General features: G+C 38.4%; 3 protein-coding genes across 4 annotated transcripts in view; 1 reads left to right on the top strand and 2 right to left on the bottom strand.

Annotated features, from left to right (window-relative positions):
- LOC120420420 (ubiquitin carboxyl-terminal hydrolase calypso) overlaps positions 1–12,571 on the bottom strand; it is a 227,525-nt gene that overhangs the window by 117,766 nt on the left and 97,188 nt on the right. The window lies entirely within an intron of this gene.
- Positions 1–12,571, top strand: part of LOC120420426 (lissencephaly-1 homolog) — a 130,497-nt gene that overhangs the window by 84,042 nt on the left and 33,884 nt on the right. The window lies entirely within an intron of this gene.
- Positions 4,461–12,211, bottom strand: LOC120420428 (elongation of very long chain fatty acids protein 7). Its single transcript, XM_039583451.2, has 6 exons — positions 10,935–12,211; positions 5,590–5,780; positions 5,438–5,518; positions 5,220–5,382; positions 5,025–5,161; positions 4,461–4,965 (listed from the first exon to the last, which is right to left on the bottom strand). Exons 1-6 carry the CDS (start codon positions 11,083–11,085, stop codon positions 4,714–4,716), a joined length of 975 nt encoding a protein of 324 aa, XP_039439385.1. The 5' UTR covers positions 11,086–12,211; the 3' UTR covers positions 4,461–4,713.

Here is a 12,571-nt window from a genome sequence, read left to right as displayed (position 1 = left end):
ACTCATTACTTTCGGGAATGTCTATTGTTTACCTAATTAAGCTACAAAATGCAACAGAAATCCATCCTCTTCTCACTATTCCATCTCGGGGGGGTAAATTCACTTTCGTTTTCACCAAACCCCATTCAAGACGGTGGCAACCGTTTTCTTGGTTTTGTTTTACTTTTTTGCTGAATGTTTAATATATATCCACACTTATTTATTATCACCTGTCAGTGCGGCGTATTTTCGATTTTTTTTCGCCTTTGTTCCTCCATCCATCTTAAGTTCAGGTGTGCCGATTGAGAGGTATCTCGTCTGGTTCGACTGTTTCTAGTTTAGTCGCGGAAAGGAAGGAAGCGAAATAACAATCACTAACAGCCGCTTTTCGTTGAGTCATCAGGGAACGCCTCTATTATTTTTAAGCTTTAAGCTAGAGTCATCAGCTGAAATTTACCTGTCATTCAAAGCATTCACGCCTCCAAAGTTTACGTTTTTAATTATTCAATCAACTGAAAAAAACGGAGGTCGCATTTCTCGGTTTATTGATTTTATTGGCCATCTTCAGGTTGTTGGCAAAACCAACAAAACCAATTCAGGTTTGCAATGATTGATGGTCCCCGCTAGATTAGAGATACTCGATACATGTTCAGTGTCTGTGTAATCACCTACGTATATAAAGCTTGAAGTCATATTCGGTTGCATCATAGCTGAACCGCGGTTGTAAAATGATGCGGGGGAAACGTAAGCCAAAAGATTAATTAAGGAAACACCGAAACTGCCACCACCGCCGCCGTCGCCGAAGCGTTAGTAATTGGTTTTTGGTACAAATTTATTGACTAAATGGGGGTGGTTGAATTAAAAGGGGATGGTTCCGTAGACGAGACGAAGGAAAATTTAAGGAAGACTTGCGGATTTATTGCGAAAGATTAGATATGATGGTGAGGCTTGCTTTCCTCGGTGAAATGTTATTTAATGCTGTTTTTTGGTCATGTTGAGAGAAAGTAATCTGGGTTGACTGTGGGAACTTTTTCGGACGTCATCAAAAATTTTGAAGTTACGTAAATCTGTCCTCATTAGGAACACGAATTTGCATAACATTTTGTAGAAATAGTTGTTTGCGATAAGCGAGTAAGAGTTTCTATCAATTCTCGCTAACTTTTTCAAAAGGTCCTATGTACATTTGAAAAATTAATCTAGAAATGATTAATTAATCAGAATAATGATGATGATCTAATGTTGACGTATCATACATTACAGTTTCTAAAAGGCATTTTCAAACTGGAATCAAGTAATAATTGTTTCAAATAACGAGAATCGAACAAAATGATGGTGATAGAATCGAATTTTTAACCTGCCAAAACCATACGAGAATTTCTTCTAAATGCAGACACTTGCGAATCCTAAAAAAATACGAAATAAAAACAGAAAAAACTTGATGATTTTTTTCAATACATTTGTGAATTTATCATTACTATGTAAAAACTGACAGTCAAATAAAAAAAATCAAATTATTCGCTCTACAGCACTCCTTGGCGTTCTCGATTGCGAGATTCCTACTTGAAACTAGGTGTCCGAAGGCTTGATTGTTGAGGCAATCGCAAACCTCTTTTTACACCTAAGCTTCCATCCACCCCGGAATTCGAACTGACGACCTTTGGATTGTGAGTCCAACTGCCTACAAGCGACTCCACCGAGGCAGGACCCAGGGAGACGACTCCTACATCTGGATTGAGCTATCGACCTAACCTCTAGGTTAGACCGGGACCAACATTTACTTCCCCGTCCGACGGAAGGCGTGATCAGACAAATCTCGTCTCGTCGTCGAATCCAGGCCGACTGGGTGAGAGGCAATCACGCTTACCCCTACACCACGGTTCCCGGTTCCCAACTGACAGTGTTTGTCTTTAATGCGAGATTTTGTTGTTTATTTTTTGCTAAAATTATGTTTTTGCACATTATGCTCTGCGTAACCCAGCATATAAAATGATGATGGAACAAGTGAAAAAATAACACGTTGAAACAATGAAAAAATGAGAAAAATATTTTTCAGATCAGGCAACTATATTTGAGTCATACATTTTTAATATCATTTTTCAGATATAGATATTTTTTATGCCAGGAAATTACCTCTAAACATTATTTCAAATAATTTGATGAAAGTTCCACGGGGACCACTATTCAAAAACACAACATTTCACGGAGCGTGAAAAATGCTTGAATAACTAATCAAATCTTATCAAATGTTAAACAACCGGAAAAATTGGTACATATACCCTAAATTATATATGAAGCATCTAAGCTAGGCTGAAAACTTCCTGTTTTCACGGAGACCATCTAACCAAATTAACAAATTTTGTTGGAATTTCACGGGACTAAGAACAAATTTGAAATATTCCAGAAAATTGCTGATTTTAAAGACAACAATAATATTATTTAACCCAAGTCATTTTATATTGAATAAACCGAGTATGGATCCTCAATTTTATTTTGAAATTTAACTTTAAAAATAAAATGATAGTCAAAATTATTGATGCAAGGAATTTCTAAAATTAAAGTTTTCAAAAATTGTACAAGGAAATTTCACTTAGACTCAAAACAATTTCAAACGAGCCCAATAGTACTAAAAATGCAGGAGAATGCATTTGTTTTTACTTAATTGCAGTTTTATTTTACACTATGCATTTCAAAGTATTAAAAAAAATGTTTTTGTAAATATAAAAAAAAATCACTAATAATCTAATTTCAAACCATTCAATTTTTAAATCTGAGGCAAAAAATATCAACTGAAAAACTTTATGTTTTTAAGGTTACATGCTACTGCATTAAAAAAAAACAAAATATTAAACTTTAAAACAAAATCCCGGAGTGCTACGAAAATTTCCAATCTATGGTTTCAGAACTCTATAATTTTGAAAAATCTTAAAGGTGCCAAAAATAAATTAAAGTGCTCAAATAAACAAAATACAATTGTTTTGAAACTTATTTTATTCAATGAAAATTTCCTTTATGACTATTTTATAGGGAAAGCAGTCAAAAACATTGAATAGAAAAAAAATGGATTAGCCTAAATCCCTGTAAATTTACTTTTCCGAAACTATGTTTTAAATAAGATTTTGTTTACTTCAATTAGGTATTCATAGTATTAATTTCTTATTCAATGTTGTAACAATGCTATTTTGATTTTTATGTTCCTTTCAAATCAAGAGTTCAAGTAGTAAATATCACGTTTTACAATTGAAAAACAATCAAATTTTAATTCAAAACTTTGTGGATAGAAAAAATGTTAAATTTAGTGTTTGAATATGCATTGATTTCAGAAAATCCTTGAATTTCACGCAGTCCGCGAAATCGTGTAATTTCACTAACCCTAGTCTTACTGGTAAATCTGAGTTCGATCAATCAGATTTTTAATATTTTCCCACAAAAGTTTCAGCAGTCTTAAAAAAATCATTTTCAGATCGTTTAAAAACTATTTTGTAATGTATTACTGCAATTGCAACCACACACGAAGTCACCTTTCCCACCTCTACCCAGAAGCAGACAACAAAAAGGTGTCAAGTTACAGGGTGCTACCGTGTGGTGGTGGTTCACGTTTTCCACCACGTTTGGTTCCGGCATAATTAAATCAAGCCGCTGCACAAACTCTATGTCTGTGAAGTGGAAGAAAACTCCGTACCCAGGAAAAACTTGACTTGCAAAAAAAACAAAAACTTGCGGCGCTATGACATGAAGCAAACTTTTCCCAGACCGTACCACGCCAAGTCGTCATCATGGCTGGAAGTCTTACCGTGATGTGAAATCTGTCTTGCAAACGCCAACCATTTCGAGTGACGACCCAAGACACGGTTATAATAACGGACGTGAGTGATGCCCCGTCTAACAAATTGCGGCCCGCGCCGTTTCAAAAACAAGAGCTTTGCGACCCGGGAAATCCCAGCGAATTAGCTTAAATCATAGCCGGTTGGCATTTATTATCTCACACCGAAATTTTTGAAGTTGAACACGAATAGTTGTGCTCTCCATGTATGTTAATGAATCACGGAGGTCGTTTTGAGAACAAGGTGGAATTTTTACGACGTCGCGTGAATGACTTGCACCGTCAAGTTCATTAACACTACGAGTTGAGTACAAATCGTAGGTATAACACTTTCGGCAATATTGTGTTGGCTCGTTCAATTTTCGCCAGCGTCATCCGGCGTACATGGGAGTGAACATATCGATTTTTCTCGCGGTTAGTCGCCGACTAACCGGCCCAGGTTGTGACGGTTAAAAAAGCAATTTATTGGTTCAGGGTCGCACGTCAATCTCGGCGTAGCCGCTTATCACGAACCCTAAACACTGTTGTTTGCATGCTTCTTTATCACGGATTTTCCTCGACGGGGTATCATCGTTTGAAAGCGAGTCTAGATGGTAGACCTGATAACGCCGGGCTCTCCTGGACGTGTGCCGTTTGACACAATGTAAAACCCGCTGACAAAAACTCAAGTGCATTTATTTACTATCAAACGAACACAATTAACACAGTTGAGCAAGTACAAATTTCGCTTATCGCTACAGTCTTTAAGTACGGTTACTTCGGGTTAGTCGTTAAAAAACTACTTAAAAGATACGAGAAAATCTGTGTAAATCGTATAAGAAATCTGCTATTTACAAGTGAGCACGTTCGCGCACTCACGAATCACGTCAAATCAGACTTTTGTACAGTTCCTTAGATATCCTGGACGTGCCTTCCTATTGAACCTTCTTGGAGTCCCTCCTCTCGATCAGATCGTCCAGATTGTTGTTGTTCTTCTCGAGCTCGGGAGCCGACTTCACGGCGACGACCTTGGCCTTGGCCTTCCGGTAGTTTTCGACGTAAAAGTTCATAAACATCACGAAGAAGATGCTCGCGTTCAGCAGTAGCAGATAGGTGATGAACCTCGGGAAGGCGCAATCCGTCATCAGGGCGTTGATGGCGTGCGCGATGCAGATGATGAATTGAGCCTGCAAGAACGTTGAATTCATTGAGGAACAAGTACCTGGGTAATTACCGATCCACTTACAATCTGAACCTCCGTCATGTACTTCTTCCACCAGAGGTACTTCTGGTAGCGGGGACCCATCGAGGACAGCAGATAGTAGAAGTACATCAGCGTGTGGACAAAGTTGTTGATGATGTTGGGCAGTGTGGCGTTACCTCCTGGGAAAAATGCCAAAGAAGTTGGTGATTGCATTGAGGGCGTAAGTCGGCGACTTACCAGCCAGGAACTTGGTCAGAATCCAAGCCTCGATCGGAGTTAGCGAGTGGTGGTAGAGGTGCAGCCAGGAGATCTGCGACTTCTTCTTCCTCAGCACGAAGAATATCGTGTCCGCGAACTCGCTCAGCTTGGATAGGTAGTACACGTAGCACAGGTTGAACATCTGCGGTACCCAAAAATCAGTCATCGTCACCATACTAATACAACATAGCACATACCCTTCGCGACAGCGGACCATCGGAGAAATCCACCGTTTCACAGGTCCAGCTGTACCCTCGCGCCCAGCCGGCCATCAGATGCTGGAACGAAAAACAACCCCATCGAGTGAACCCTTGTTCTACGTACCGTAGAACCAAACTCAGTAACATACCTCGTAGAACATGTACGCACTCAGTGCCACCTGGAACAGGTTGTAGTAGAACAGGGTGTTTGTGAGTTGCATCGGTTTCCGGTCGCGCATGTACGTCGGTCCCACCACCAGGACCCAGGCCAGATACGCGTAGATCATGCCGATCGTGGGCAGCGGGTTGTCCATGAAGGGAAGGTTCTTGGCGCGGGGATCTAGGGGGAAAGGGATAATATTGAAATACTCTGGTAACTTTGGAATGTTCAAAAATTGTCTTCAACCTTTAAAACAATAATTCAGACATGCATCGGCACTAAGAGCTCTTCTTAAAGGCACTCAGCTTGTTCTGGTTGGCATTTAAGTTTAAAGTAATGTTGTGCTTGTTGCCAGTCAAAAACGTCTTGTTTTTAGCATGAATAATGTGTAGAAAACATTGGTTAATTGGAAAAACCGACTTCAGGTGTATTGTCATGTGACTGTTCTCATTAGCTTTCAAGAAGAACGTCTTAAAAGATCTTTGAGTGCACTTAACGGTCCTTACCCTATATCTCACTTGGTTTATAATATAGCCTCAGGTCTTCGGGAGCCTTAAAGATTAGCGTAATTAGTGTACTCTAAACACTGGCACAACATGCTGGGAATCATCTACGCCAAATGCCAAACAAGTTCTTCTAAAAGAGGAGTTAGAGCGGATGCACGTCTGCAATAATTAGCTGAATCAATCATCAAATCTATTTGTATGATAACCAGTTTTCAAGGATGAGCCACATAATCTGAGAACTAAGAGAAGGCAAAACAGTGATTAGTGCGTCACGAACATTAGATGCTTCAGGGTATGGAGTTAGAGAACTAATTTTGACCACGAAGTTCGAGGTTTCGCGCTTTTTTGTATGTTGTTTGAGCATGACATGCTATACTAATGATCCTGACTTTGACATGATATTAGCCAATGTCAAAATATTAATTGATTAAGCCGTTTTTTATTCTAAAACTTCTTTAAATTGCTTTGATTGCTAATAAGCAGGTATTTCAGTCATGCAAAGCATGTAATTCTGTCACATTTGCTTATCGTAACGTCCCATTACTGATACAATCTGAATCAGTATCCATTACCTTCATCACCACAGGTTGCGTTCTTCAACCAGCAACCCCGGGCACACCACCACCAGGACGCATTAACAATGCAATAACATTCAAATTAAGGAAAACCCACAACCTCCCCTTTAAGAATAATGGGGTCGTAATTTATCATAACTCTCGTCCTTCTGGTGCAGCCAAACCGCAACAAAACAAAAGAAAATCAGAACCTTCCCGTCGGCCAATGCACTTGTTGTTGTTTCTGCCCTGCACCGACTCTCCAGGGAAGAGGAAAAACAGGGAAATACAGAACAGAGGCCATTACAGCGCTCTTGCATAAGGCCGATGATGGAGGATGCCTTTCACCAGTTGGCGGCGTAGTCCTCCCATGACCTAGACGGCACACCGTCCATGCCCACACTGCAGTAATACCCGGGGAAGGTCTGCCGGATGATTATTTTCATTTTTAATCTCTTTTTCCTCGCTTCGACTGTCGATGAAGTCGGTCAGGTCTCCCGGCAATCATAACTTGAGGTAGAAAAAAAAAGGTTGGTTCTTAAATTCCATAAATAATTGTTTCGCACGAGCACTCGGTCATTGCTGCGCGCGGTGGTGAAGATCATCTCCGGAACCCCCTGTCGAAGATATGCGGAATTTGGTCAATCAATGGGCAATAAGACGCGAGGTGAAGATCAAGGTCGCGCCGCCGGTCGTACTCTTGTGGTCAACCCTTGTAAGGGGAGGGGTTTTCACGTTCAAGATCGCGCCAGAGGAAAATATGGAGTTGACCAGGTGCCGGCAGTCGGCGGTCTACGTTCGTGTATCAAATTGATTCAATCGCACTTGCTCAGCGTGATGGAAAATGGCTAGACACGTAAGTAATCTAGTTCCAGTTTCCATTTGGACGACGGCGTGGGGTGGTGTAGCCGTTTCAGATTTGTATCAAGGACTCCACGGAACGCGGTTGTGTGGCCAAGAGTCGTCATCAACGTCGATGATGATGAGTGTGCGTTGATAGCAATTAGCCGTCGCTCATAAACTCGACGCTTCTCGACGGCATCAAACGGACTACGCCTGGCATGTCATAAGAACCACACCCGCCATTGGCATTGGTCGGTTGAGGAAAATCCGCATGTGTGGAATTCAGTACCGCCGGTGTTGTTTTGACGGTCAATGTTAGCTTCTTCGTTAAGGTCGCAATCTTGCTGCGATCTTGTCCGCAAAAATCAGACCAGCAGACTCCAATGTCAGGGCTGCTTTGCGTCGGTAGCTAATTGTAAATATCCGAAAAGTGCAGAGCATTGATCTTTGCACATGCGAGGTTGTCGATCTGTGAAGTTGCGTCAGAAATAAGAGGCTTTTTAGGTCAACGATTTCCAAGAACTTCATCGAAATTGCCGTGAAAAATTGGCTCTCGCTGCAGTGTTGTCATTGACATTCAGATTACATTGTAATTATAAAGTTTTTTTTTTACAAATACCATTACCGTTGGTTGTGTAACCCATATAATTATAGAAATTATAAATGCAAACATAAAAAAAAACTTCTGAATTCATCTGCTTTGAACTTTTATTGGAACACAATTAAACAAATTTCACTTTTGCCACGATGGCTCTGAACAGAGTTGCCAGATCCTTAAAATTTAATAAATATCTGAAAGTTTGTTCAAATTTCATCAATGTATAGAGCGAATTGTGGTTTGGTTGAGCGTTTTAGCAGAATGCATTACTGTGAATACAAAGAGACGAGTTGTTCCTTTTAATTCCGCTATATATTTTAATATCTTGACAGATACGTATTTCGTCTACTACTTGCAGACTTCATCAGTGTTCTGTTCTCGACTGTCGAGAACAGAACACTGATGAAGTCTGCAAGTAGTAGACGAAATACGTATCTGTCAAGATATTAAAATATATAGCGGAATTAAAAGGAACAACTCGTCTCTTTGTATTCACAGTATAGAGCGAAGATTGTGAATGTCATTTATTTAAAATTCAATTTCGCTTAAGTGCCCATGACGTTTTACAGTGTTGCCAGATTTTCAATATGCACTTTTCATGCGAAAGGTCTTTGCATACATTTCTAAAAATAAACAGCTTGAAAAGATTTTATACAAAAACTACCCTTTTGTATACTCTGGAGTTCAGCAAAAAAAAAACAATTGTTTTTTTAGTTGAATGTTCAAAAATCCCTATTCTTATATATTTAATGTTTAATGCCAAATAAATTCTTATTTGACTCGTTTCATTGGAAGTTCAAAAAATTAACAATGAGGATAAAAAACTTGTAGATAGATTTATTATTTCCAAAAATCTATAATTCATTATACATATTTCGAATTAATGGTAATACTGTTGAAAACAAAAAAAAACTTTTTTGTCTGATTTTTAAAATTTCAAAACAAAAAGTATTATAAAATGTTATATACATCATTACAGTTACTATGAACAATAGTCATAATATAAATAAATTTATTTTAAAAAAGATCCAAAACTTTAACGCTTTTTTTAATTTGTAAAAATGTTAAAAAGGCTTTTTATTTAAAATGCATAAATGCTTGTACAATGAATTCTGAATACTTAACTTTCGATGTTACGCTTTTTAATAAAAAATATTTTTTGGCCTCCTCAGTTTTTGGAGAAATTTCGAAAAGGGAAGGAAGGGCAAATTCTTCAAATAAAATAAAAATAAATTAAATATAGCCTTCAGAGTTTGTTTTGTATTTTTCTAGACAATTTTTAGTGTTTTTTATGATTTTCAATCACTCACTTTTGATTGTAGCTAGTATAATACTATTATTAAGTTAAAACATTACCATTAAAGTTCCAGTAAATGTATAGAATCGTGAATGTTACTAAAAACATGACCAAAATTAACTCCAAAAATGTATCAAAATCGCCACAAACAATATTTTCATTTTTTTTAAATCAAGACTAACTTTTTAAAAGGGCGCAATATTGAATGTTTATCCCTTTTGAAACGATTTAAAAAAAAATTAAAGTATTGTTTTCGAAAATATCGGAAAATTTTACGAGTGTTTCATATTTTAACATTGAAAATTAGACCATTAGTGGCTGAGATGTCGACATTAGAAAATAGTGGATTGATTGGGTGAGACTAAGAAAACATCAATTTTCCTGTTTTTTTAATCTTTGCACGGCAATACCTCAGCAACTAGGGGTCGTACAAAGTTCAAAAAAGCAAAATATAGAGAATTTTCTCTGCTTTTCAGATTTTTTTTTCAAGGGTGGGCTTATATGGGCACTATATTTTTAAATGAACAACTGCTACGGTTTTCAAAAAAGGTACTTAAAAATGGCTTTAACTTGTAAACGGTGCACTTTATCAAAATTTCACTTAAGTGTTTTTTTTTTTTTGCAAATTCGATTTAACATCAAAAATGAAGTTGAAAAATTTTTGCGACCAATATTTCGATTTGATTCAGAAATTCATAATTCGGTAAAAGATTTTTTGTCCATTTCTGAAAAGCTGGCATTTGATGTCTCCTAAAACATATCAGAAAAAAATAGTGTTTTTTTTTTTTTTGGCAAAAAGTGATTCTTTTTCAGTGTAGTCCTTCTTACCCATACCTACAACCAGGGTTGCCAGGTTGCCAGATAAATCTGGGAATGCCAGATTTTTCAAGTATCAGCCAGAATAAAGATTCATTCTTCTCAGTGCCAGATTTTGCCAGATTTTTCCCTTCATGCCCATTTTGAACAACTTTTTGATTAAAATGAACGAATTCAATTGAAAATAATAAAAAAAAATAATGAGTTTTTCTTAGAGCTAATGTTAATGAAACATTTTTGAGGTCATAAAATCAATTAACAACCTGAATTCTACAAATTTTTGAACTAATTCATTTCCTCCTTCCCTTCACCATTGAGAATGGTTAGATTTTCGTCTGCCAGATTTTTCCAGATTTTTGATCGATACTTTGCCAGATTTTTCTAATTTTGACCTGGTAACCTTGCCTACATTTTTGCTGAAGACACCAAACCGATTAAAAAATTCCTACAAAAGATACAGATTTTTGAATTTTCATACATCATTTTTGTATGGACAGCTGTCAAATTTATATGGAAAATTATATATTAATGATGCAAAATGGCTTCAGGCATACCAAAGGTATCGAAAAAGTTTGAGTCGGATAGAAAATACAAAAAAAAATCGAATGACCGAAACTATTTTCAAATTCGTTTGGCCTCTTCTCAACTTTGACCTGAGTCGAGCAACACAAACTATTGATGAAAATAAAAATGTTTGATTTCCAATATATAATAATTTACCTGCAATCAAGTCCTCCACCAGCTCCCAGTACTGATAAGCAAGCCTCGTCCAGTTCCGCTCCGTCTGGTACTCATCCACGGCCATCTTCATGACGTAATTCGTGGCCCAGGACAGGTCGGTAAAATTATCCCGCAAATCCATCGTGGTCATGATTGTTAAACTTTTTTTATTTGCAGCTTTTAAAATATTCTTCACTAATTCTTCACCATAAAACTATTCGTATTTGGTTCGAGTTGGTTTTTTCCTACACTTAAATTGTCACACCACGGCACGCAAACAATCCTTGAAAGCCATCTAGGTCATCCTAGAAGTCACCAAACTGGTGCCACCGGTTCTAACCCTCTCTATGTGTGTTCTAGATCTCCAACTCGAACGCACTGCTTCATTCACAAACGGTCAAAGGACCTATCAATCACACACTGCAGCATTCCACCACGTTCACTAACTTCTGTTCTGCTTATTTTAATTGACTGTCACCGTTGCTGATCGGGTGTGAGGTCAGAATGGGAAGGATTCACTGTCGAGAACTCCGAACCGGACGAGCGTTGCTGGGACACTGAACTGTGCCCAGTTCGCTCGGTAAGATTTTTCCTCCAAGTGAACTCTCGAAGCCTCGGAACCGATTCCCAATCTAGAATAAACCTCAGCCTCAGCCCGCGATCTTGACTAGCAGCAGCAGCAGCATTCAGTAGGTCGGTCTGCCGTCTCTTTCTGGCTGCGCATTTTTCCGAACAAACTGTAACTGATGGCACATTCAGTGTACACAAAAAAAATGAAAGAAAACATAATTTTTAACGTCCGATCGACGCACACACGCTCGAGAATCCGTTGAGCTTTTTGCGGTTCCAAAGATCCGGTCCACAGCTAGAGCGAAACGACCAAGCGCGATCCGAAGGAGCGATAGAAAGGGAAAAAGCTCTTAAAATGTGGTGCTGAGTGTGTGTGTGTTAAACTCCCACCTCCTTGTTCCGAGCCGGCGACGACGGCGCGAAGATCGTGTCCTTGAAGAGCGGAATGCTTCAACGCTTGAAAGCTCTCCCCAGCAGCGGGTTCGTGTCTAGTCCACCCGTTCAACTCTCTCGCAGAAGTTGCTCGTGGGTTTGCATACGCGACTTGTTCATACCGCGTGCCGTGATATCTCACTCTCTCAGGTTCAACAGTCAAAAAAGTGTTTTTCCACCCAGCAAGATCAGAAGCACGTTCTGGTAGATTGGTTTAATTTTCAAATGATCGGTTGAATTAACCCTTGCAGCGCTCGGAGGATAAAAGTGTTTGTGTCAGGAAATTCATTTTTATAATTTGTTCTCAATAAAAAATTTTGGTATTATTCCATCTGGGAATGGTGACAGATTTTTTTTTGTCAAAAATTTGTGTAATTTTGCCTTATGAACGGTAAAATTTTTTTGAAAGAATATCTGATCGATTTGGTGTCTTCGGCAAAATTGCAGGGTATTGGTGAGGACCATTCAGAATAAAACAGGTACACGGAACACATTTTTGTTTTGTCGATTTAAAAAAAATAACTTTACAGAAAACATATTTCCCAAAATTCGCATGATTTTATTTTTGATGTTTTCTATGTGTTTAAGGCTGGGTGCTGAATAGTGGTAACGGCTTCAATTGTGAACTGTCAGGG

Source organism: Culex pipiens, chromosome 2 (assembly GCF_016801865.2).
Source record: "Culex pipiens pallens isolate TS chromosome 2, TS_CPP_V2, whole genome shotgun sequence".
Taxonomy (NCBI): domain Eukaryota; kingdom Metazoa; phylum Arthropoda; class Insecta; order Diptera; family Culicidae; genus Culex; species Culex pipiens.
This window is presented reverse-complemented; position numbering and strand designations above follow the sequence as displayed.

Excerpts from the sequence above, each read along its gene's own strand:
- LOC120420428 (XM_039583451.2), bottom strand. The coding sequence starts at position 11,085 with ATGACCACGATGGATTTGCGGGATAATTTTACCGACCTGTCCTGGGCC. Across the intron at positions 5,519-5,589 it reads GTGCGTACATGTTCTACGAG|CATCTGATGGCCGGCTGGGC; the intron begins GTATGTTACTGA and ends TTTTCGTTCCAG. Across the intron at positions 5,162-5,219 it reads TCTGACCAAGTTCCTGGCTG|GAGGTAACGCCACACTGCCC; the intron begins GTAAGTCGCCGA and ends CATTTTTCCCAG.